The sequence below is a fragment of the Bombina bombina genome, chromosome 5 (assembly GCF_027579735.1).
Source record: "Bombina bombina isolate aBomBom1 chromosome 5, aBomBom1.pri, whole genome shotgun sequence".
NCBI lineage: Eukaryota > Metazoa > Chordata > Amphibia > Anura > Bombinatoridae > Bombina > Bombina bombina.
In genome coordinates this window covers 333,133,015-333,160,852 of record NC_069503.1, presented here as the reverse complement: position 1 = coordinate 333,160,852, position 27,838 = coordinate 333,133,015, and the positions used below count along the sequence as shown (strand labels likewise).

The following is a 27,838-nucleotide window of genomic DNA, read 5'->3' as shown; positions in this document are numbered from 1 at the left end:
CAAATAGTGAAAATTAGAAACATTAAAATATAAACACAATCATTTTCTTAAATAATTGAAAGAGCCCTGAATATGTGCTCCTGTGCATTTCACTGCAACAGGCTCTGTATTGGCTACAGATATGCTCACAGCCAATCACAGATGCTCTGGAGAATTCTGGACATAGCATTTTCTAGAAGACAATAGCAAAATTTTAACACACTCTCTTCACCGATGCAGGTCCTGTAAACGCTGTAGCTCCTAAGGAAAGCGGAAGGTGGAACAGTCCACAATGATGCAACTGATAGGGGTGCAGGCTGAAATGGCCAACAACCCAACAAAAAAACAAAAAAGAGGTGTACAGCCGCACTACAAGAGGCACCAAAAAGAGAGGGCTGGTAAAAACAAAAAAGATTTTATATTGGATTAAATAAAGTATTTTTGTTTTTACCAGCCCTCTCTTTTTAGTGCCTCTGGTAGTGCGGCTATACACTCCTTTTTTCTAGCAAAATTTTAAGGTAAATGAGGTTTATATTTCAATGCCTCTTGCTTTCACTATAGTGTATTCTGGAATTTTTACATCCCTTTAAATATTTAGCAAAATGTTTAATTTATTTGCTGGTAAAAACCCTGAAAATGTTTTTTGGGGATTATATTAGATAAAATGCTACTAGCTCAGATTACAAAATCAGATGTTTCTTGGAAATCCCCTTTCTTAAAAAATAAATAAATAATGGAAGCTTTGTTCTGGGGAACCACTTACTGCAAGTTGAAAATGTTTTTAAGAGAAACAGTCATAGTCACTATTTTTCCTTTTTGGATATTAGACAAGTAGAATGACAATGTGAGCCCTGTTTATTTGAGAAATGGTATTCAACTCTGCAGGAAACAGATTTGCTGAATTAAAGAAATTTGCTACCACATTGCTTGTTTAGGGAGAGAGGCTCTAGGACAATTTGGTGAAAATCAAAAACAAAGTTAACCTTTAAGATGTAGAAAGACATCAATCACAGAGGTTCCAAGTAAGTTGCGGACCAACAATGCTCTTATTATTTCCCTACAGTATTTAGCTGGAAGACAGTTGCATTATAAATATAGCTAGACATAGATTTTATTACAAAATATTCTTAGGGAAAAAAATATCATATTTTTGTATTTAGAAGGTTAATACTATGAAACCAAGACATTATGATCAGTCATAGAGTATGTTATGGATCAGAAAAGGTAGTGTAAAAACTCTCAGCCATAAATATGGTTAAGAAAACTATTTACTGGGAAAAACATTTACATATCTTTGTGCAATGTTCACTAATAGATCTCACCAACTTGACCAGTTCCTTTATTTTTGTATACAGCTGATACAGTAAATCAGGGATGGCTTGCCAACTGGGGGCCCAGGAGCTGCATGCATCCTGTGGCACTAATTTCGTGGTCCTAGAAAGAAGTTTAACTAAAAATGTGTGCTTTGTACTGACCACAACTCAGAAGAGCCCTCTGGAAGGAAGAACAGCAGCCAGAAAGTACCCTGGAACCTTACCTAAATCTATAATAAAATTATATAACTTTATATGATGTGTTTGTTCAATAGCCATACATTTATATGCAAGCCTTAAGGCTTCTAAAATATTGATTTATGGTCCCTGTATACTAGGAAGTTGTCCATTACTGCTCTAAAAAATATTGAGATACATGAGCTTTAGTAATTAGATGCATAGAATAACATTAGAAGAGAGGCTGGTTAAGCTGGAGAGGCGGACACATAGAACAAAAAAAGACATTGTCTACCCATGTTACATGTTACCTTTTTGTTAGGATAGCCGTATGCATGTCCCAGGCATTTTAAAATTATTTTACAGTCTTTTGGATAGATTTATCATAGTGCAAGCAGACATGATACAATGTAGCGTATCATGTCCGCCACACATCGATAAATGCCGACACAAGCAGTTCTTGTCAATCAACCCGATTGTATTCGATTGGGTTGATTTCTGTCCGCAGCCTCAGAGCAGGTGGACAAGTTATGGAGCAGCGGTCTTTAGACAGGGGCATCAAGCTTGATAAATTGGCTCCTTTGTGTTTACCACCTCTGTTGGAAGCTTATTCTATGAATCCACCACCCTTTCTGTAAAAAACTGCTTCCTTACAGTTCTGCTGAATCGGTTACCTTCTAAATTGTGACCCCTTGTTCTGGTATTTCTTTTTTTGGGAAAATGCTTCCAGATTCCAGTTTATTAAGTCCCTTCATATATTTGAAGTTTTCTATAATGTCACCTCTTTCCCTTTTATCCTCTAAACTATACATATTTACATCATAGAGTCTTTTTTAGCATGTTTTATATTTTAGACCATGTACCATTTAGTAGCACTCCTTTAGAGAACGTCTAGTTTATTTATATCCTTCTGGATATGTGGTCTCCAGAACTGTACATAATATTCCAGATAAGGTCTAACTAGTGATATGTTAAGTGGCATAAGAACCTTGCTATTTCTGCAACTTATACCTCTCCCATTGCGACCATTCAATAGGCCTTACCAGCTGCACTGTTTGTCTACCAAATTTTAAATAATCTGAAATAATAAATTCCAAACTCCCATTCCTCTTTAGATACAGTCAGTAATACAGCATTGAGACTATGGGGCCAATTTAACAAGGGCAGGATGGCCCCTGATGCCCCTGTTTCCTTGCGAGCCTTAAGACCTCTATTTCTTAACTGGTCCACTGCCTCTGAGGCTGCAGACATCAATCCTCCAGATCCTATACGATCAAGGTTAATTGACACCCCCTGCTAGCGGCCAATTTATTATGCACATTCCGCGCAAGCCTTCTGACTCATCGGATTCAGGAGTTAAGAAGTAGCGGTCGTAAGAACTGAAGAGACGTCCTAGTGAACTGAGCAGACAGTCAGCTGAACCGTTTTCATGTAGGTATCCCCAGAATATTTCCACAAAAGCTAGGTTAACAAATAACTATTTTTCAGTTTAACTCACTTTATTCAATATATAAATATGTTCCACAAATTATTTTACTTTGATTTCTTTGATAATATAAAAGACACAACAGCAACAGAAGCCATGTAATATCTAACATTATCAATTGCGTGTTTTAATGAAGAATTATTCATTCAATTTTAAATTTCACCAGCACATTAGCAGATTCCATAACATATTTAAAGGAGCAGTGAAGTCCAAATAAAACTTTAATGATTTAGATAAGGTATGCAAATTAAACAACTTTCCATTTTACTTTTATCATCAAATTTGCTTTGTTCTCTTGTTATTCTTAGTTGAAAGCTAAACTTAGGTAGGCTCATTTGCTAATTTCTAAGTACTTTAAGACCGCCTCTTATCTGAAAGCATTTTACAGTTTTTCCCAGCTAGAGGGCATTAGTTCATGTGTGCCATATAGATAACATTGTGCTCACACCCGTGAAGTTATTTAAGAGTCAGCACTAATTGCCTGAAATACAAGTCTGTCAAAAGATCAGAGATTAGGAGGCAGTCAGCAGAAGCTCAGATACAAGGTAATCACAGAGGTAAAAATATAATATAACAGTGTTGGTTATGCAAAACTGGGGAATGGTAAATAAGGGATTATCTATCTTTTTAAACCATAGCATTTTTGGTGTTTAATGTCCCTTTAATTGAAGGTTGCTGACTTATTCCTGACCATGTGAAACCTTCAATTAAAACACAATATACATTTATATTGGATTGAAATGAGAACATATACCTAATTCTTTGACATCTATTTTTAGTGAATAGTTTATTGTCACATGACTGTTTTTATGAATGTTTAGTGACAGAGGAGAAATATGCCAACAATAAACATATCAATATTAACAATGTGGTTGTTCTTTCTGGTACCCAAGAGTTTAATTCAACTTCAAATATTGTATCACTTTTATAACCCGGTGCACCAGATTCTATCATTTCCTTCTGAGTTTTATTACTTTTCTATTTTGTTACAGTGAGTTTGGTTCTTCTATTAGGTTTCATAAAGAGTAAATCTAGTAGATTTTGGACATGTTTTGGCTGTACAAAGTGATCCATTAGAAATAAATTACAAAACCCAATTTTAACAAAGTTTTGCATTGAGTAAAGTGGACAGTCGTGTTACAAATTATCGCACGTTCAGGAAACTTTTCAAATTATTTTATCTTTTTTTATTTCAACACATAGTAAAAGTCACCTCCAGATAAGCAAAGCACAAATATAAGCTAGCGAAACATATCTTGTGAGCCAATGACAAGGGACATGCATGTACCCTCAATCACCAGCTAGCTCCCAGTAGTGCATTGCAGCTACTTAGGTATGCTTTTCAATAAAGCATATCAAGAGAACAAAGTACATTTGATTACAGAGTTAAAGGTATATGAAACCCAAAAATGTTCTTTTGTGATTTAGACAGAGAATACCAATTTACTTCTATTATCAAATTTGCTTTGCTCCCATGATATTCTGTGTTGAAGAGATACCTAGGTAGGTGTCTGGAGCACTATACGGCAGGAAATAGTGCTCCAATCTAGTGCTCTTGCAAATGGATACGTTTCTTGCAAAACTGCTGCCAAATAGTGCTCCAAAAACAGGCAGGCTCCTAAGCTTATATCTCTGCTTTTCAAGAAAAGATACGAAGATAACAAAGAAAAATTGATAATAGAAGTAAATTTGAAATTTGTTAAAATCACATGCTCTGTCTGAATCAAGACAGAAAATTTTGGGTTTCATGCCCCTTTAAACTAAAAAGTCCCTTAAGAATGTGTGATCTATCTGAGCCATGAAGCTTTCATTTTGATTTTTGTGCCCTTTTAAATTAAGAAAAAAAACTGCATTACAACACACTAGGCAGTCATTATTAGCTATACTGAAAATGTACTCAACCAGTTAAAGAAAAACAGATATTCCTCTTATATTGTAGCTGTAACTTGTGAAGTAAAACAAATTAAAAAGCAGCATTTATTTGTAAAGGGCTATTATAACAGTAAATAAATATGAGATATAATGAAATATTTAAATCAAATATTAGCCTGTGAATTATATGTTTGTTTGTTTTTTATAGAAGTTGTTTAAATATTGAAGATATGTGTAAAGGTCTAGTTTTTATAAGGTACATTAGATTCAATAAAGTATTATGTGTCACTGTGTTAAAACCTAAGTTTTCCCCTTTTCTATCTCTTTTGCTGAGGATAATTGGAGATAGATATAAAACAGACAATAGAAGACACTATGTAAACAAGTCTGTTTTGCAAACCCTTTTAGTTACTTTAACAATCCTACATTCCACACAGATTTGCAAACTATCTTTTATTTTATATCTGAAGGAGAGCAAATAAGGGTGAAAAACAAGGTTACTAACGATCTTCTTTTTGCTAAAAACAATGGCCACTACACTCTACTCATCTTACTTGACCTATCTACTGCCTTTGACACTGTAGACCATCCCCTCCTCCTACGGACTCTCAGCTCCTTTGGGCTCTGTGACATTGCCCTCTCCTGGATCCACTCTTATCTCTCTAATAGGTCCTTTTCTGTCTCATTTGCTGGTGACTCCTCCTCTTCATTGCCTTTGTCTGCTGGAGAACCTCAAGGCTCTGTTCTAGGCCCTCTACTCTTCTCTATCTATACTTCCTCACTGGGTAAACTTATCAGTAGCTATGGCTTCAATTATCACCTCTATGCTGATGATACTCAGATCTACCTATCCACCCTTGCACTCTCCCCTTCTGTCCTTTCCCACATCAGCAACTGTTTATATGGCATTTCTTCCTGGATGGCCTCTCACCACCTAAAAATCAACATGTCCAAGACTGAGCTTCTTCTAATCCCCCCATCTAATCCTACTCCAGTTTCTAACTTTACTATCACTGTTGGCGACACCACTATCTCCCCATCATCCCAAGTCCGCTGTCTAGGAGTTACACTTGACTCCAATCTGTCCTTCATACCCCACATCTAATTGCTCTCGTCATCCTGTCGCAACCACCTACGCAATATCTCCAAAATTCGTCCTTTTCTGAGTGCTGAAACTACTAAACAGCTAATCCATTCCCTAGTAATTTCCCGGCTTGACTAGTGTAATAACCTACTAACTGGCCTTGCTCTCTCCCATCTCTCCCCCCTTCAATCCATCCTAAATGCCTCTGCTAGGCTAATCCACCTCTCCCGACACTCTGTATCTGCTGCATCTCTCTGTGAGTCCCCTTCACTAGCTCCCCATTCACAGCAGAATTAAATTCAAAATTCTCACTCTTACCAATGCAGACCCCCTACCTGTCCTCACTCATCAACAAATATACTCTAGCCCGTCCCCTAAGATCCAACCACGATCTACTCCTTGCCTCTTCTACCATCATCTCCTCCCATGCTAGACTACAGGACTTCTCTCACGCAGCACCAACCCTCTGGAACGCACTTCCATGAGCTGTCAGACTTTCCCCCAACCTCTCCTCCTTTAAACGCTCCCTAAAGACCTTTTTGTTCAGGGAAGCCTACCACCAAATCAGTAACTAATGAATTCCACTTGCTTACTAGTTCCCCTCATCTACTCCACACTAACATCATTCCCACCTTTGCAGTCCCCACCTCCTGTTTCCACCCTCCTACCCATCTAGATTGTAAGTTCCAATGGGAACAGGGCCCCCAATTCCCCCTGTATTTGTTTGCTAAATTAAACATTTCTCATATTGTACTGTCCTTTTATCTTTGTGCAGAATCTGTTGGCGCTTTATAAATAAAGAATAATAATAATAATAATAATAATAATAAAACAAGTTTTCAACATACTGGTGCCCATTACTTTATAAAATCTCAGTAGAAAAAGAAAAAAAAAAACAATTTTCTAAGTTAAATTATAGGAAAAGGGGACAAAATAAATAATAAAACTAAACTGCAATATTTTTCACTGCAGATAAATAAATATTTTATATTACAACATCATGATGTTTATAGTCCCTTTAATTGGAATTCCATAAAAAATGGAAGTTAAAAAGATATAGTTGAAAAGAGGGTCAGTCTTGCACTGTTTATGCCCAAAGATTCCAAACAGATGTGTGTGAGTAGGGCTGTTAGTCATGCTCTTTTAACCCAAACAGGATTTAAAAAAATGTATAAAGCAGGTGCAAGCTAAAAAAATAGTTCTATATATAACTGAAGCAAAGGATGATGCAATTTGAGAAACATGAATTGTCATTACTAAGAATCATTTGAAGTACTTTAGTAAATATTAATATTTCTGGAGATTTTAAATTAGTAAATGAATAACTTTATAATAAAGTGTGAGTAATATTATTTGCTTGGCCTTTTGCTATATCATTTAACTGCAAATTATTGTAGTAACTAGCATATTATGCAGCACATTATAATTCAATAACACAAAAATACTTCTGGAATATTTGAGTTTTATTATAGTTCTAACAGGCTGAATATGGGATTTAATTGTGTATGTTGTATTTGACATTGTTTTCAAAAAGGAAAAAATAACAAATAATGCATAATTCATTTCTGACAACATTTCTAACAGTTATATAGATAGAAATCTAAAAGTAAGACATATACAAAAAATGTGTGTTTCTAATCACTGTGCAAAAAGGTTTGGAAAATGCAAATAAAATAAATAAATGCAGACTATTTGGACTGTTAAGAATAATCTTGCCCTTACAAAGATGTTAAAAGCATTTTGTATATAATTAGCATACATTAGCAGATAAGCACTAGATTGCAAAGCACAAAGAAAAGACCTGTAGGGAGGTCAAGTGCTACCGTTCTCCCCTTGCAAGGCTCTGAAAGTGGATATTGATCTAGTGCTGCTGGTCTTACAAAAGGAGCTGTAGCACCAGAGATCTGATATAACTACTCATGTTGACATAGTGCTAAAAGAGAAAGTGAAAGAGGGTTACAGGGCAGGGATCTGATATGAGGTCTGAATCAGATATGGGGGATAAGAGGTGTGCTGCATGATGGGGAGTCTGATCAGATGTGAGTATGGGGTTGACAGCAGGTTGCAGGGTCACAGATCTGATATGAGGTCTGAATCAGATATGGGGGATAAGAGGGGTGCTGCATGACGGGGAGTCTGATCAGATATGAGTATGGGGTTGATAGAGTATTGCTAGGTCAAGGATCTGATCCGAGTTCTGAATTAAATATGGGGCTGATAGGGGTGCTGCATGACATAGAGTCTGATCAGATATGAGTATGGGGTTGACAGCAGGTTGCAGGGTCAGAGATCTGATATGAGGTCTGAATCAGATATGGGGGATAAGAGGGGTGCTGCATGACGGGGAGTCTGATCAGATGTGAGTATGGGGTTGATAGAGTATTGCTAGGTCAAGGATCTGATCCGAGTTCTGAATTAAATATGGGGCTGATAGGGGTGCTGCATGACATAGAGTCTGATCAGATATGAGTATGGGGTTGACAGCGGGTTGCAGGGTCAGAGATCTGATATGAGGTCTGAATTGGATATAGGGCTGATAGGGGTGCTGCATTACAGGGAGTATGATCTGATATCAGTATGGGGTTTACAGAGCATTGCAGGGTCAGGGATCTGATATGTGGTCTTAAATAATTGGATATGGGGCTGATAGGGGTGCTGCCTGAAGGGGGGGTCTGATTTGATATGAGTAAGGGGTTGAGAGAGGGTTGCATGGTCAGGGAATGGGATACAATATGAGGTCTGAATTGAGTATGGGGCTTACAGGGGTTTACGTGGCCAGGGGTCTGATCTGATGTGGGTATTTCTTAAATGCTATTTATCCAATTAAAAATGAAATACAACTCTGGGATACTTAAAAGTATTACTTTGGCACAGCACTCATAGTAGGTTGCCTTTATGATTTAACCTGCAATTTTGATCACACAGTTTGCATTGTGGATGTCTATTATTTTACTGTCTCAAAGCTTGGGGCATAACTTTAATAAAGCTCTTCAGTATGTTAAACTGATTTGCTCTGGGCAATTATGGACAGGAGGACCATAAGCACCTGCACTGATCAAGCAGTCACTGTACATTATGTAGTTGTGCCAGGATTCAGAATCCTGCAGGACACATGCAAGCCTCTTTGGAAGGATTGAAAAAAAAGCACATGCTTTAAAAGGTTTGCATGTTAGCTTCTCCATTCATTTTTATGGAGTGTTACTTGACATGTGCTTGTCTGACTCTCCCTAGAAAAAAATAGAAGCGCAAACTGTAACCTAGCTTTACAAAATGCTGCATATTGCCTAAACCAGCTGTTTGATTTGCAGCATCTGCAGGTTACAGAAGGTGCTTTTTTAGGGAGTGTGGGACAAGCACCATTTTCTTACATAAAAGCAAGAGGTGTTCGTTTATTGTCCCTTTAAAGTGAAGGTCCATTTTGATGAATTAGTGCCCGTTTTTTAATAAACCTATTAAACACAAGGGCACTTTAATTCATCAAAATTGACATTTCACTGTTTTCTTCAAAAACGTACCTTTTAATCCTGAACGCCGCTTCAGCGATTCCCCCGGCCGTCGGATGCCTCTGCAGATGTCAGAAATGACAAATCAGGCTTACTCCAATCACAGCTTCCCCCCGGGGGAATCTTGGCCTGATGCAACGCTGTGATTGGAGGAAGCCGGATTCGTCATTTGTGACCTGTGAAGACGGCTTGCGACAGGCGGAGGAAGTGCTGGAGTGGCTGCCAGGATTAAAAAGTATGTTTTTGAAGAAAACAGTGAAATGTCAATTTTGATGAATTAAAGTGCCCTTGTTTTTAATATGTTTATTATAAACCGGGCACTAATTCATCAAAATGGACCTTCACTTTAAAGCTTTCATTCTTTGATGGTATTGCATCTAATTACTTATAGTTTTCTAATTGTTTAATATAGCTTAGGTCATGGAAGTTTATTACTTCCAAAGTGCTTGTTTTCAATTTACATATTTGGTTCACCACTACTTCCTTTGCTGCCGCCACATATGTCAGACTTATAGGATAGGGAATATTTTGATTCCAAAGCATAAAAAAAAAATCAGCCCATTATAAATGTATGAAACTTTCGATGACAGCAATATAAAAATAGCAACAAAAACCCTAAACAACAGTTTAAGAAACTTGATGTAATAAAGTAAATTACTACTCACCAACTGATATGAAGTCAAGCTACAAAATTATCTACATTTGAAACAATACTTGTAATTAGACTTAAAAGGCATCAAGCTCACAGTATATTTTCCCTTAAAATATTTCATATAATGTAATAAAAAATGTAACACAATGTATTTATTATGCCTGCTTTTCCTGCATCTTATCTCTGAAAATTGTCTACAAAGCGATCAATTGATTAGGGTAACAGTTTATTGTTATCTTTCCCTAACTGGTCACACAAAAAAAAAGATATTAAAACTAATCACAAGAGACATAAGGAGGGTGTTTTCTGGACTGTAAAACAAACCAAATTTTGCTTAAAAATGTATTTGTTAATTGTTTGAAAAGTATTTACAGTTGAGTGCTTCATAGCAGCCGTGCATTACAGTATTATCAACTTTATTTGGACTTTTGATATTGTATATTCTTTCCCTTGAGAGCGCCCCCTAAAGGCTACTATTTTGTGTGCAGTTATCCCTCCAGTGGGCTCTCACATATGTAGCCTCTTCCACTTGTAATATACATTATATATAATGTATTGTCCTTTTAAGCAGTAAATGGAAATAATTTATTTTAGGAATACTTCTTTGAAATTATGTATTTAATAATAAAATAAAAAGAACTGACATTTAATAAATTAACATAAGAAATAAGACACATTAAGCAAAAAAATGATTAATTAAAGTTTAAAAAAATATTTTTATCTACATACAAAATAAAAAAAAATGAATTTTTTTTTTTAATAAAAATATATAATTTTTTGGGCAGAAAAAAGGAATACTTTAAGAGATAAGTCTGGGAAAAAATATTAGTGAGATTAGCAGGTAAGTGACAATTTAAAGGGAAAGAGACTAAATAACTGCTTGGTAGAATAATGTGTACAAATCAAAAATGATCTTAGTTGTGTACATATTTTAAAAAAATATTGTAATATTTTTGTGGCTAAAGCAATGAGCAGTGCCATGTTACAACCTAGGTTTCCTTCTCTGTGGAGTCAAGTCCAATTAAGGACAGTTATAAATTGATCACTTAATTTTGTAGCCAATGAATATGGAATATTGAATTGTAAACCTGGAGTCTGCACTTTCAACAGGAACTGGAAAGCACACAAATTACAATTAAATTATAGGAGAAAGGGACAAAAAATAATGAAAGTATGTTGAGAAGGTTTTTTTTAAAAAAAAAAAAATACATATAATTGAATAATGTATTTTACGAAGCCAAAGGCATGTCAACTGGAAAAACCCTTAAAGGGACAATATACTATAAAATCGTTTTTCCCTTAATGTGTTTCCAATAAAAAAATTTACCAGCTGCAGAGTATAAAATGTATGAGATTTGCCTTTTTAAGGCTTATTTGTGTATATGAATTAGCTGATTTGTGCTTTGAAGCCGCAACCTAATAAAATGGGTTGAGCTTGTAGGTATAATTAGATCTCATTACTTTATCACATTGTGTACATATACCTGCCTGTTTATCTTATATCTGTCCATAAACCAATCACCAATACTGGGAGAGAACAAAGGAAAAATAACATTTTATTACCTTATATCTTCTATAACCCACTGGGAGTGTAATTTCTTCTACTGACTGTGTTAACACACCTTGGCCTCAAGGCCAAAAACTTTCAGAATGGGTGGGGATACCACAGGCTAAATAAAATATTTCAAATGCCAATATGAGAGTAAAGTAAATACTTGTAAACAATTTAATACACTCCAGCAGGTAAAGGGGATTATTGGGAACAAATTAAAGGGGAGAACATTTTTGAGTAAACTGTCCCTTTAAGGACACACAACGTATAGGGTATGTCTGTGTCATTAGGGGGTTAATTCTGTAATACCTCTGCCTCCTTTATGGATACATGTGCATTGACAAATTTAGAAAACACTGTATAAACTAAATGATCTTAAAACTACCATACTAGTGTTTCTGTTTCATGTAAATTAAAAATACCCTAAAATATAAGAACTTGATACAAATCAGAGATTGGGTCTAAATCATACTCTTCAAAAGTTCCCTCAATCATTTATTTAACATAGAAGTTAAAAAGGTAATTGGAGACCAATATAAAGTACAATCAGAAAATTATTCTTAAAAATCACAGTCATTCTTAAATCAAGGAAAGAGAACTCTTAATTCTTAAATACTACTTCACTTCAATCTAAAAGACAAATACTAAATAAAAAGGATCTGTTCTTCAGAAAATAACAAAAACTGTAAAATTAAAGAAAAAAAAAAGACTGACTTGATATTGATAATTTAGACAAAATTATGCAAAGTTTAGAATATAGGTCCATTTTCAATAGACTATATATCCAGACTACTAATACTTTTGTTTTATAAGCCATAAACCAAGAAAATATTCATAGTAGATTAAACTCCATTTAGTATTTGCCATCTACAAGCACAAGATAGCCACATTTGTGGAAAAAATATAATGTATATGTCTAGTGCTCTATGCAGAGCAAGTCGAGACAGGGTTTATAAAAAATAATAAAAAAAAGAAGTTTGGAGTGAGACAGACACCTGTAATACCTCCAAAGATGGTACTTAGCTTTGTAGTCACCTTATGCATTCCCAGAATTTATGGTTTATGATCAACCCTAGGCAGACCCAATGACAACCATCTTAATAACGGTGTTTGCTGTATATTATATATTATTTTTCTAATTACCTTTAAGTGTTCTTGGAGTTGAGCCTGATGTTGCCTTGTTAGATTTTCATGCTGCTTCTGAAATTCTGCTATGAGGAGTTGCTTCTGAATTTGCTGCTGTTGCTGAATAAGTAGGAGTTCTTGGTGGAGTTGCTTCTCTCGTAAAACTGGGTCAATAATGGGCATTCCGGTACGGAGATCTGTCCGTAAATCAAGAGGTGTGATGGGTTCCAACCCCATAGGAACCTCAGACTTTACATCTATTAAAAAAACAAACAAAAAAAAGGAACATAAATGATATTTTTATTATTGATTGATTGATTATTATTTTTAGCAAACAAAAAATATATCATTTTACTTTGAGGTGAACAAATTCAGTGGATGTACATGTGCTACAGTATAAATATTATCATGAGTAGAGTTCATTCATAAGAAAATTATTGATCAATGTGGAAGATCTGATTTCTTTTCTCGCACATTATTATTTTTAAAAGCGTACTACGCTAAATGAAGAGCTTAAATTCTAATTTCTACTAGGTTTTCCTAATGTATCAAAACTAAGCTTTCCATATTTAAGCAATATGCCCACAGTCATTTCTTCACAATGATTATTCTTTTCACTTAAATCCAAATATGTAATTTCTTTGTCATATTGTTTCAGTTCCAAGTGTTGACTTTTAACATGTTATTGCAATTACGCCGCTTTTTAAAAGAACATGGTAATACAAAGAGGCCTATCTATCAAGTTCCAAATGGAGCTTGAAGGGCCATGTTTCTGGCGAGTCTGTAAGGGGCAGTGTTGCACCAGCAGCTCTTGTGAGCTGCTTGTGCAATGCTGAATATGGAAAGCGTATTGCTCTCTGCATTCAGCAATGTCTGTCGGACCTGATCCGGATCAGGTCCGACAGACAAATGATAATTCGGCCTCAATTTGTTCAGTTATGTATTTAAATGAGCATGCATTTTTTTTATAACAAATAAGATTATAAAAAAAAAATGCATTTTATGCCAAAGAAAATGAAGACTTAAAGGGACAGTCAAGTCGAAATTAAACTTTCATGATTCAGAGGGGGCTTGTAACTTTAAACAACTTTCCAATGTACTTTTATCATCAAATTTACTTTCTTCTTCTGGTATTCTTTGTTAAAAGTTAAACCTAGGTAGGCTCATATGCTAATTTTTAAGCTGTGGAAGGCCATCTCTTATCTTAGAGTATTTTGACAGTTTTTAATAGTTAGCCAGCTCTAGTTAATGTGTGCCATATAGATAACATTGTGCTCACTCCCATGGAGTTATTTATGAGTCAGCACTGATTGCCTAAAAAGCAAATCTGTCAAAAGAAATGAAATAAGGGGGCAGTCTGCAGGATGTTAGATACAAGGTAATCACAGTGGTAAAAAGTATATTAATATAACCGTGTTGGTTATGCAAAACTGGGGAATGGGTAATAAAGGGATTATCTACCTTTTAAAACAATAACAATTCTATGGTAGACTGTCCCTTTAACTAGATAAGTTTTACGCTCTGGGGAATTTTGGCATCCGTGCAGTCAATCAAAAACTGTACAGCCAATTCAATGCAACAATCACAGAGCACAAGCCAATCTTTTGAGTCCACTATAAAAATGTGCATGTCTTATTAGTCTTCTATGAACAATCAATCATTTCTGAAAAGGATTCAAAGGGACATTAAAAGGCCATAATAATGGAAATAATAAACAAAATGTATGCTTACCTGATAAATTATTTTCTTTCAGGGTGATATAAGTCCATAGAAATTCCATAACATGTGGGATATACTTCCTACCACTAGGAGGAGGCCAAGAGTCCACACAAGAGCTTTAATTTCCACCTCCCCTCTCTCCTCAGTTTAACGTATAGCCTAGCAGCTAAAGGAACAGATAGGCAGGAAAAACAAAAGCAGGGACTACAGAGGTGCAAATTAGAACTGTCGCCCAAAATTGAAGGGGTGGGGCCAATGGACTCTTATCACCCCGAAAGAAAAGAATTTATCAGGTAAGTGTAATTTTTTTTTTTGTGAGATGATCAGAGTCCATAGGAATTCCATAACAAGTGGGATTTAATACCCAAGCTGAGAGTCCATTTTAAGGAAAGGGAGAGACAGAATAAGGCAGATTTGCCGGACCCTAAAGACTGAAGGAGTTTCCTGCTGAAAAACATCTCCCAAAAGTAAAAACATCAAAACAGAAAATCTTAAAAAATATATGCAGAGAAGGAATGTTGCAGATTTACAAATCCCCTCCAATGATGCATAATTGATCACAGTCCAAGAAGTCACCAGTAGTCTTCTTGCCTTTATGGAAATTAGAATAGATAACCAACAAAAGAACTGAGGATAGAGGGGAGGTGGGAAGGGATTAAAGCTCTTGTGTGGACTCTCTGCCTCCTCATAGTGGCAGTAAGTATATCCTACATGATATGGAATTCCTATGGACTCTTACCATCTTACAAAAGAAATGACTTGCTCTAATTCATTAGAACATGTAATTTTACCACTAGCAAAGCCCCAACTTTATGGGCCTGATGATCGAAAGCTCTCTTAGCTTGTGAAAAATTTTAAGAAATCACACCAGCACTATGAAGCCCCTGTCCTAATTGTATAAAGGCAGTTTTTATCTTAAGAACAGTATGTATATGTATAAGTATATGAAGGCGAGGTTTACAGTACAATAGGACTCACAAAAATAATCATAATTTAAAAATGATATAAATGAATAAATAAAATAATGAAATAAAAATAGGCAGTAAAATAGCATTGTTTAGTCACATTAAAAATCATTAAAAAACACGTATACAAAAAAAAGAGGTGATTTTAAGGTACTATACTCTGAAAACAAAGTAATCTGATCTGTATTGGCTGCAGGATTTAATTTTTAATGTGTGCCCTCTGCTAACTTTGCTTACCCTAGTGAAGTTTCCCTTTGCAGAAAGCTCCATTACATTTCATGTGAGACATCTTATCATTCTTAGGGACATTCCCCTTTTTTTAGATAATTCCATGAGAATTGCCCCTGCGAGTGTCAACATGGTTTTTCACATTTTGCCAGGCAAAGTTTTGATCATAGGGCCCTTTGTGTTTAAATACAAACTCATTGGGTTAAACACATAGTTAAAGTGCCACTTGTGAGCTGCAGTCCACTGCTGGTCTCAGCGGAAACTACTGGTCACTCTATCAGTAGTGGAAGTTGCACAGCAGTGCTCTGCATCTCATGAGTTGTACTTTAATCCCTTTGTAGGAATGAAAAGCATAAAGTTGGGGAATTGCTAGTGTTAAAATTTCATGATGTAATTAATTAGAGCATGTCCTTTTTTCATTATTATGACCCTTTAAACACCAATAAATTTTGTGTAAAATTGTGCTTTGTCTCACATTGCCTACAAATTCCAAAAGTAACATCAGATTATCAAATTAAACAACTTTTTCTCCAAGCAAAATATATATTTTTAACATATATATATTTTTTTTTTTTAATAATATTTTATTGAGGTCAAAAGTCATAAGAACAACAAGGTAATGTTCAAACATCCAACATGAAATTGGCAATCAAAATTTTCACAGTACATAGCATTATAAGAAAAACATTACATGAGTGAACATACAATCTGGTAACATCATAGCAACAGACGGCCTCAACATTTTCTGATAATACTGTGAAGTACCATATAACTGCAGAAAAGAAAAGTGAATAACAATACGAATAGTTTGTTTTATATAAATCAATAACTGACTATCTTGGTGACCCAAAAAAAGGGTAGCAAGGTGTGAGGAGGGAGGGGGTGGAGGTAGAGGGGAGGGGGTGAGGCAAGAAGAGAGAGAGAAAAGAGAAAAAAAAAGGGGGGGGGGATAACCATGTATTAACTCAGGCTTCTAGAATAATAACCTGGCTTTATCTGATGATTAGTAGTACCATGGGACAGACATTAATTACTCTATACTCATGGGAGATTGGGTGCTACCTGAGGGTTCGCACGGAGGGTCTATCAGCCGTCTCCAAGAGTCCCAAATTTGGGAGTGTAAGGCCACCTTGTTCTGCTGGGTGAATATTGGGCATTCCATTTGTTCGAAGTAGGACATGATCTTAACTACATCTGCCCATCTTGGGGTTGTCTTTTGTTTCCAGAGTCTTGCAACTGCTAGCTTGGCAGCCGAAAACAGGTAAATGCTCAGGAAAATGGTAGAGATAGAGTGTGACTTCATGCCTATATGAAATAGCATAGTTTGTGGGGATTTTTAACATATTTAATCAGTGTATTCACATATTGATAAAGAATAGATTAGTTGTTTTGAATTTAGTCTTGGTGACCCCAGTTAGGTTAGGTGGCACATCAGTTAAGTTGTGGGCAGTGATCTGGGGCATTTTTGGGTAGGATGGGTCAGGGTATTGGCAAAGCTAGATCAATACCAGGTCTACTTAACTGAAATCAGTAGTGTAGGTAGTGGGATAAGAAGAAGACAGAAATACCAAATGGGAGCTCTGGTTTAATGTCCTGTGCATAGCATGTGGTTTAAGGATGTTATGTTATCTCCTTATTTGCAAAAGCAGATTAATTACTCATGTAATCAATATATGCAACAATATGTGAATAATTTAATTATTTTATCAGCAATTGGCCATTTGTTATTGTTATTATGATGGTGATAATGATAATTCTTATAATTTATTTGTAAAGTAGAGCCAAATTCCATAGCACTGTCCTCCCCATAGGTTTTTGTATTTTTGCAGTTTGTCTTAAAAACCCATGTCCATATAATGTGTGTTTACATAGAAGTCTATATTTTTGTTTTGATTAAGATAATTTGCAAAATGTGGTTTCAAGCCCAGCAAGTGAAAGCCAGTTCCACTGTTGGACATTCCTGATACATAGCACATGGTTTTGACAGTTTCTTTGTATCATTTTTTTATGCAGTAGTATCCAAAAATAACACATATTTTAATAAATGCAGTTGAGCAGATTTAAATATGTCTGGTATTGCTTATCATCATATCTTTGGTTTTGAGGCCTGTGATTAATGCCTGTGTTTATTTAGCTGTGTATTTTGTGCCAGATGTCTTCCGATGATACAATTTAAGATGTTTTCTGGCACTGGAAAATTGACATAGGATATATATATATTTTTTAAAACAGAACCCAAGGGTTTCTGACACTATTTCTAAAGAGACATATTATACTATTACAATGCTTATTGACTCAGTATAGTCTCTTAAAAATATCAAGTTAAATCCCAACTGCAAATGTTATTTAAAGGGACACTAAACCCAAAAATTCTCTTTCATGATTCAGATAGAGAATACAATTTTAAACAACATTCCAATGTACTTCTATTATCTAATTTGCTTCATTCTTTAGATATCCTTTGTTGAAGAAATAGCATTGCACATGGGTGAGCCAATCAGACGATGCATTTATTTGCAGCAACCAATCAGCAGCTACGGAGCCTATCTAGATATGCTTTTCAGCAAAGTATATCAAGAGAATGAAGCAAATTAGACAACAGAAGTAAATTAGAAAAATGTTTAAAATGGCATGCTCTTTCTAAATCATGAAAGACAAAAAATTGGGTTTAATGTCCCTTTAAAGGGACATTCCAGCACACATATATTCTAGGGCTCTGTCACACTAGAATAGTTTGAAAAAGCGTAAATATTGACATTTAAAAGTATATTTCAATGGAGAAAATAAAATTTTATAATTAATTAGAGCATTTTATTTCATTTCTAGCGTTCCTTGGCAACTTTGGCTGACATTGCTAGCAAAAAAAGTGAGATGCAAAACGTTAAATTATTTGGCTGGTGTAAAGTGTTTTCGGTTTCTGTTGCAAGGACACAAAAAGTTTATCAGTTGTTAAGCATAACTCAAAACCCATTTTAATTTAACGTTCAACAACTTAGTAATTTGAAGAAAAAAAAATGCATATCAGAATGTTGCTTAGCAACTGTAACGCAATGGCATAACAAATTTGTAATGCCACCTTTACCTGCAACACAATATGAATGTAAATTACATAGCATTAAATATTTTTAAAGATATTTGTAAGACTCCAATGTTTAGTTCACATATTTTTCTTTGACTTTTATGCCTTGGTAATGTAATATTTCAGGATATTATATAATAAGATGCAAGTGTGTTTTACATGTTGCAAAAATATTTTACATTTTAGTAACGATAATTAAAAAGGGCATTCTGACCCTTTATGCTTAGTACAAGAAACCAGAAACTCGAGTCCAAAAGTTAATAATGGGCTCAATGTAAAGTGAGCACAAAAAATATCCTTTTCAACAAACATTGATTTCAATGGGAGCCAATAAGAAACTTCTGCTGTTGTAATTTTGTGGCTGCAAATAAAAAATCTATCAGCTCTGTAAACTGCCGGATATTGTTATCTTTTCTTTTTCTGCAGACATTTTAATTTAATGGCTGTCAGCCAGACGGAAATTATTAACACCACCAATATAAACTAAGCCAATATAAACTAAGCCTGCAAAAGGAATAAACACATAGCTTGGCATACCTTGTAATGTACCCATTTGACTATAATGTACCTTTGTATAGCCCTGTATAAAATGTATAATAATAATGATAAAAGCAAAGGTTTCACAATACTTTGCAGCTCCTGAGCAGGGCACAACTCACAAGCCAATTAGAAACAGCATACATGTGTAGCCTCCAATTATTGACCTTGTCCTACTGAGGAGATGCAATGTTTTGCAGATCTGAGTGGGACTTTAGCTGTATAGGTACCCAGAGGTGGGTGTATTTCCACCATCAAATTTGGGGGAGCAAAAACTGTCCACAAAGTTAAATATCAAGTGTGCAGTGGGGAAACTCACCTTACACTAACTAGCACTACATATGCACCACTTTTATTGCCCCACAAAGAGTACTAGAAATATAAGCAGTCACTACATTTCAAATTCAGGATGAGGTTTGTAGGTGCTACAGTGTCCTACAGGGGTATATACGTAGACCACATATAACTCAGCTGTTTTCTTCCATCTGAGGAAGTTAAACAGATAATTGGCTTTGGACGCTAGTGTTAAAAATTTACATATACAGTTTTGTTTCTACAGATTATATGGGAATCTAAAGGAAAAGGGCTAATAAGCATACCTTGCATTTTATTGCACTACCAACATCGAAACCTACATTACCACGTAGTTATAGTAAGCTTATATTCAGCATTTAAAATAGTAGCTTTTGTCTGATAAAACTTTCACCTATATTGAATATGTCAATACTGTAGTACTGGCTATCAAAAAGCTATGTAAAAAATAGTTCAAATAATCTTCACACAAGCAACTGCATACCTGAGAATCTGTAATACCAGAACAGTGAAATGGCCATGACTTGAAAGGCTAAATGGGAGGTGTAGCTCATAAAATCACTCTTTTAAAATAGTATATAAAAACATATTGACTGCAAACAAGCCAGCCCATCTCACACATTTCATGTACACGGACTGGATATTTCTTAGAGATACGCCCATCGGGTGGGGCCCTATTCTACTCCAGGTGGGTATATTGCTATTGCTCCAGGTGGTATGAACAACATACAGTATTATATACCAAGTATGTAATAGTTAATACAATAACAGTGCATATTTTATATAAAAAGTAAACACATTCTTTAAATTTGGTTAACTAGTTCTATATTGCAGAACTAAATATAACCAACTTCTCAAAAAAAATCACTTTACCTCAATCACTCTCATAACTTTTCCCTGAAAACTTGTGCTGTACGTCCAGTGCCAGAAGATTCCTACTAATGGTGAGTGGTTACACTTTGTGATCTGCAAATTAGTGAATAAACAATTCACAGCAACAGTAATCAACTTCCCAGTGTGTGTGTTGTTTTTTTGTTTTTGTTGTTTTTTGGGGGGCAGCTCATTTAAAAGGGTATTCCTGCATTAAATACAATTAACTTGTATCAGCTGCTTGTCTGAGCTCACTGTCCCTTTAAAGAGACATTCTAGAGCTTAGTCTATCAACGCTACAATTCTATGTGTTTAAACCACAGTTGGTGATTGGTGGGTTTACAGGACTGCTGCTGCCCACTGACTATTTCCAGCTTGGGAGCAGCAGTTCTCTGTGGCTCTTGAGCAGGAATATAGGTAAGTGTTTAACCCCTTTGCAGGAATTTTAAACACAAAAGAGTTTTAGTGTTCATAGTACAAAAATGCGTGTTCTAACCAATTAAAGTATGCTATTTTGCACTGGAATGTCGATTTGAAGGTAGTTAATGTATTGCATACTATATATATCAGAAATTCAACATTGTATTACATATCCACATACAATAAAAAAGTCCTTAAAAGTATTAAAACTCTTAAAGTGAAGGAAAATACTAGCGTTTCAAAAAATGCTTGGATTTGCCAGTGCTATAGATAAAGAGGACCTTTAGTCATGAAGTTAAACGACGTATGCAGAAAGTACCTTTATTTTGCTGCAACCTTACTCCTCAGCTAAGTGCCTCTGGTCACCCATGGCAAACCCTTTTTTTTTTCAATAAGGTGACATTTCCACCTCTTAAACTGCCATGTGGCATTGTGCCTTTGGCTAGCACTGCTATTATTAACTGGCCTTCCTCCCTCCGGCCTCTCCCCACTTCAGTCCATCCTAAATGCCTCTGCCAGGCTAATCCACCTTTCCCACAGTTCTGTATCTGCTGCCCCTCTCTGTGAGTCACTTCGCTGGGTCCCCATTCACAGCAGAATTAAATTCAAAATTCTTATCCTGACCTACAAAGCCCTCACCAACGCTGCCCCCTCTACCTGTCCTCACTAATGAACAAATATTCTCCAGCCCACCCCCTAAGGTCCAATAATGACCTGTTCCTTGCACATAGCATCACCTCCTCCCATGCTAGACTGCAGGCAAAGTAAAGGTACTTTTTGCATACTTTTCTAACTTCATGACTGAAAGTCGACTTTATGTATAGCACTGGTAAATCCTAGTGTTTTTCAAACACTAGAATGTACCATCACTTTCATTTGTTAGCAAATTTAGCAGGGTTATACATTTCCATTGCAGTCCAAAAAATCCCTCTTTAAAATCCATTGTGCCAGATAACAAGTGGAGCGCTATTTAACGCTCCCACTCGAGCATTAACTGCGCTTGAAGTAAGCTTTTTGCACAGCGGGTTGTGCTCGTATCATGAGTTGAAAATAAACTGTTTTTGCTTGTGCACTAACCCGACGAGTGCTAAAAGCCAAACTTAAAATATCACGTGCGCATTCACGTATACCCCCATAGAAGTCAATGGAGCAAACTCGCGTGTAAACTTGAAACTTGATTGCATATTTAGAGATGTAAATGTATATATCTCAATGTTAAAGCCTTTTGCCTGCCTTTAGTGAGACCTCTTATTTTTGAGTCCTTAGAACTTTTCTGCAATATTTTTTTTAAATAATTTTATTAGATGGTGTAACTGTAGTTTGTAATGTATTTTTAATGTGCTTTGTAACACTTTTCTGTTTTGCGAAACAGTTAACCAGAGCTCTGAGGATGCGCTAACCCGATGAGCATTTACTTTCAACTCGAAATACGAGCACTAAACCTCTTATCACTCACATGCAAACATTAGCGCTCCACTCGTAATCTGGCCCATTGTAAGTATCTTTATCTATTTGACCCACACTTATCTTAGCAATACATTTGTAGCAAACTAAAAAGTCAACAAGATTGCTGTATACTTTCCAGCTTCAGAATGAAAAAAACAAAATCTTTTCAGGAGTAAATTACACATACAGGGTGTACAATAAATAATATACATTAAATTATAAGTACTGTGTTTATTTAATGATTTTCAGTTCAATATCCATTTAGGAAATTAGTAGCAGTATACTCCTTCCTTAAAGGAACTTAAAACCCATGATTTAGATAAAACATATATGAATTTTCTTTGTTTTCTAGCTGAAAAGCAGGGATGTCAGCTCGGGAGTGTGCATGTGTCGGCAGCACTATATGTCACTAGATGTCAGCACTATTTCTTGTTATGCTTCAGGCATGTGCACGCTACCTACCTAGGTATCTCTTCAAGAAATAATAACACGAGAAAGAAGAAAATGTAATAATAGAAGTAAATTGGAAACGTTTTAAAATGACGATTATCCAAACATAGTGACGGAATAATCTAGATTATTTATTAAAGAGACAGAGACGAGTATTTTGCATAAACTTTTCATTTATTGAACAGACAGCACTTAAAAGCACTGAAAATTTGAATAAAGTATACAGAAAAAATTCAACCAATACGGTTTCAAGGACATGTGTTATGCAATATATAAACAGCCAATCAGATAACATCCAAGGGTATAAGTAGACAGTGATATGACATCTTATCCTCTTTGAACTTTGCTGCTAACAACATAAAGAACGTAGGAATAAAATTCGGAAAAACATGCAAATATGCAAAACAGAATCGTGAAAAACACAGAAAACTTGATGGAAAAAGCTGCTTCCAGAGACGAGATGAAAATTCCTGAAGAGGTCTCACGTCATTCTGATGGAGAAAAGAATTCCTTGTTGAAATAAATGATATTAAGGCTTGATCATTGTTGGAATCCTGAATTCGCAGGGCTCTGGGCTGAAAAAGATAAAATAATAATATAATATATAATAAACCCTTAATTAACAGGGAGGGAAAAGTATACATGTAACTTAAATAAACTACATAGAAAATATGGGAGGGAAAATACTCGTCTCTGTCTCTTTAATAAAACTAGATTATTCTGTCACTATGTTAGGATAATCATAATTTTATTACAAGGACAGAGACTTCTATTTTGCAAGTTTAAAGCAAAATTAATCATGACAAAAGATGGTGTGGAATCGAAGTAATCGGTTTAAAATAAAACTGACGGAATACAGAGGACCAATCTGCTGCATTAAGAATTTCTTGTAATGACGCAGATTTGACAAAGGTTTTTGAAGCAGCCGCTCCTCTAACTAAATGAGTTGAAAACTTGTCTTCCACACCAGCTAAAGACATAATCCATTAAACCGGTCTACTTATTGTGGTAGTTGAGGCAGGCAGATGAGGAGAAACAAAATAAAGAAGGAATTGATAGGAAGAAGAAGATAATCTAAAAGGTAAAGTTTTAGATTCATACTCTTTCAAACAAGAAACTACACATAATTTAGGGTAATCAAAAAAGTAAGGATAGAAAATAGAGGCTGAAAGAGAATTAGTTCTCTTAGATAGAGAAAAAAACACACCTTGAGGAGTCAACATTTTAGAATGTTCTTAACAGAAGAGATCTGACCAATAGGAATATTAGCTAACAGATAATGCCCTGCTGAAATTGCAGATTGTGCAACATTAATAGAGCTGTATGCCGAACCTGCTTTGAACAAAGAAGTCAACTAGTTAATGACCTCATTTACAGGCATTGTAAAGGGATCCAGGTCCCTGCTACTGCACCAATTAGACCATTTGAGTCATGCATAATTGTATAATCTTTTGGTTTCTGGTGCCCAAGATTCTCAGAGTAGCGATTTAGCTTCTTCCGAAAGACCCTTGAACAACCAGGATCCGTTGAAATCATCCAAGCAATCAGATGAAGGGATCCCTGAAGAACCAGGTTGTGAGGTTGTCCTGTCAGGTCCAATAGAAGATCTTGTTAGAGAGGAAGAAGAAGAGTAAGATAAGACATCTCCAGGAGGGCTGGAAACCAAGACTGGGCTGACCACCAGGAAGTTATTAGAAGAATTGAGATGAGATTCCTCCTGACAAAGAATATCATCCATGGAATCATTGAAAAAGGAGGGAATGCATGAGCTCCTAGAATTGTCCTTTTCCTGAAGGAATGCATCCGTCGCTAAGGCTAGAGGATCTGGTCTCCAACTGAAAAATGAAGTCAGGTGGTGGTTCAAGCGAGAGACAAAGAGTTCTATGGAAAAAGGACCTCTGCGATAAGACAGGATTTGAAAAATCTTGGAGTTCAATTTCCAATCGCTGGAATCCTGAAGGTGAAGAGAACCCCAATCTGCCATGGTGTTGTTCTGACCTGGGATATATTCTGCCTGAATGTGAATATTGTGATCCAAACAAGAATGTATAAATTCTGATGTTAGATCTGACAATATTTTTGATGAAGTACCTTCTAAACGATTGAGGTACCTGACAGTAGAAATATTGTCCATCTTGAGTAAAACAGAAATAGAACGGTCAGAGCAAACAAAGCTCTTGACGGCAAAAGAACCTGTTAATAATTCTAAACAATTGATATGAAAGTTCTTTTCTTCTGAAGTCCATTTGTCTACAGTAATGAGAGGACCAAATCTGGCTCCCCATCCCGAATTGCTGGCATCTGATTCCAAAATAATCTCAGGAGAACATCCAAAAATGGCTCTCCCATTCCAAGCCTCTTAATTGGCTAGCCACCATAATAATTTTGATCTTGCTTCTTCTGACAAAGTAATCTTGTGAAAATAAGAAAAACCTTGTTGAAGATAATAAATTTGCAGTCTCTGAAGAGCCCTGTAGCGAAGGGGAGCTGGGAAAATAGCTTGGATGGATGACAAAAGAAGACTAATTATACGGGCTAAAGTCCGAATTGGAAATTGAGGTTTCTTGAGCACATAATCTTCTTGACGTTGTCCAAAGGAAGACTCAAGGTTGCAGATTGAGAATCTATTAAAAACCCCAGAAAATGTATAGATTGGGAAGGATTGATTTCCGACTCATTGAAATTGATTACAAATCCTAAATTCTGAAAGAGATCTATCGTTAAATTGAGATGAGAAGTTAAACAAAGACAATCTTGGTGCAGGATGAGGATATCATCTAAATAAATTATAAGACGAACACCCCTCATCCGAAGCCAAGCAACTATAGGGCGAAGTATCTTTGTAAATGCCCAGGGTTCTGAAGAAATTCCAAAAGGAAGGCATGTGAATTGCCAAAGGTTATTTTTCTAAAGAAATCTTAAACATTTTCTGAAAGAATGATGAATAGGAATAGAAAGGTATGCATCTTTCAGGTCTAGATGAACTAACCAATCTTTGGAAAGAAGATGATATGGATTCCCTCCATCTTGAAATGATTGTATTGTAAATGGTAAATTAAATTTCTCTGGTTTATAACAGGATGAAAAGAACCTTCTTTCTTTTTGACCAGAAACATGTTGCTGACGTATGAATCTTTGTCTGATGTAGCTATCTCTATAGCTTGTTTTTTGGCTAACTCTAGGATTTCTAGCTCTAATTGCTGATAATCCAAAAGGGAAAAGATTATGGAATTTGGAAAAGATGACTGATGGGATGGAAATAAAATTTAGGTGAAGTCCTGATACTGCTTGAAGCACCCACGGGTCTTGAGATACTTTCTCCCAATTGTGAATAAATAAGGCAAGTCTGCCGTCTATCTTTTGAGGGAAAGAAAGTATGGAATGACAAATGTTCAAATTTACCTGAGTAGGGTCTTCTAGAAGGTCTTCCTCTAAATGGTCTGGATGACCATTATCTGCCTCTTGTTGGAAAGTAGTTGTTGAAGGAAGTTGATGGAACTGGATTGTTCTGGTAGAGAGGCCTGGAGACATAGGATGAGCGGCCAGGAAAGCGGCTCCTTCCTTTCCCGGCCCTGTCAAAAACGCTAGTGTTTTGAATGAAGATTTTCTTTCTTTGGGATTTGATTTTATTCAAAGAATTGAGAGATGAAACATGATTGAACAGTTCTTTCAGTCCTGCGTCACAAAATAAAAATTTGGGTCAGAAACATCCTCATAAAAAGAATCATCATCTTTGCCATCATAAATTTTTTTAGAAGAATAGGAGTTGTCAGACTCAGATGTTGAAATAATGTCAAAGTTACTCTTGTGCTTAATTTTTCGTTTCTTTGTTTTATCTATAACAGATTGAAACAATGTCAAAGTTAATATTGCGCTTAATTTTTTGTTTCTTTATTTTATCTATAATAGGTTCTGAATCCTCAGAGGAAAAATCCTGTAATTTTTTGGGAATCGCAGACTCATTGTCTGAACCAGGCAGACTTTTATTTAATTTCTCAGCAGAATTAATAGGGGGAATGTCATTATTAATACTCAAATGCTTTCTTTTGCAAGGTGCTTTTCTGGATATGTGGCCAGAATCATTAAAGCCATAACCGACTGCATCTGCTGTTGAAGGGAAGCCATAGATTACATTGTGTCTTGTAAATATATAGTTTCATTAGACAGGTTAATAATAATTTATATATAAATATTAAAATAAAATTATTCTTCAATAATATTGATAAATAATATTATGGGGAATTAATTTCATTCAACTGTCAATTTCAAAGCAGCTACTAAAATATTATTATTAAAATGTATTTCCTTTCAGTATAGGGAATCGAACTGAAGACTCTGAGGAATAAAATTTAACAAGCTAGCCACTAAGCTATTTGTTCAGTTTAATGTAACTAAAAGACTACCAAATATTTAACTAATATAAATATGACACAACATTAAAATAAAAAACAGAGCGGATTGCAACAAAAGTTGCTAAAATATAATAATGAGTGAGAGGAGGAGGATAAGATGTCTATGACGGAAAGGCTGAGTCGGGACTGAGGGCAGGAAAGGAAAAAATTATGTGTCAAGAAGGAGGTGGCAGAGACAAAGGCCGACAATGGAGTAGCACTGAATCGGAGACGTTGATAAAACCGAAGGTAGAAGAGAGAGGTTAAAAGCTAGGGAAACATTTTTAAAAACAGAAGCAGTTTACCATATGAGGGTTAATATATATACCGGAAGGGAAAAACACCAAAATAAACAAAGAAAAAATAAATAAATAATCTTAACAGAAAAAATGTCACTAAACTTTTCTTAACGCATTAAGGAATGAGAAATAAATACAATTAAATATAATAACTAAATTGAACAACAATAAATATTAATTTATTAACAATAAAATTTGTACCCCGAAACATCCCAATAAACTGACTGATTTGATTCCAAATGGAAGGTGGAAGGTGCAAGGGAAGGGAGCGCGCTCAGGAGCTCGAGTGAGAGGAGCTTGTACCCAAGATCTATGTCGCCCAAATGAATACTCCTGTTGTGGGGGAGAAGAGTACCCTGGCTTGGGAGGAACCACATGG

General features: G+C 35.6%; 1 protein-coding gene across 4 annotated transcripts in view; it reads right to left on the bottom strand.

Annotated features, from left to right (window-relative positions):
- HDAC9 (histone deacetylase 9) overlaps positions 1 to 27,838 on the bottom strand; it is a 2,434,493-nt gene that overhangs the window by 1,320,549 nt on the left and 1,086,106 nt on the right. For all 4 annotated transcript variants that reach the window (XM_053714127.1, XM_053714129.1, XM_053714128.1 and 1 more), the window contains one exon: positions 12,762 to 13,000. In XM_053714127.1, coding sequence (XP_053570102.1) covers positions 12,762 to 13,000 — 239 coding nt within the window. The remainder of the gene's footprint in view (positions 1 to 12,761; positions 13,001 to 27,838) is intronic.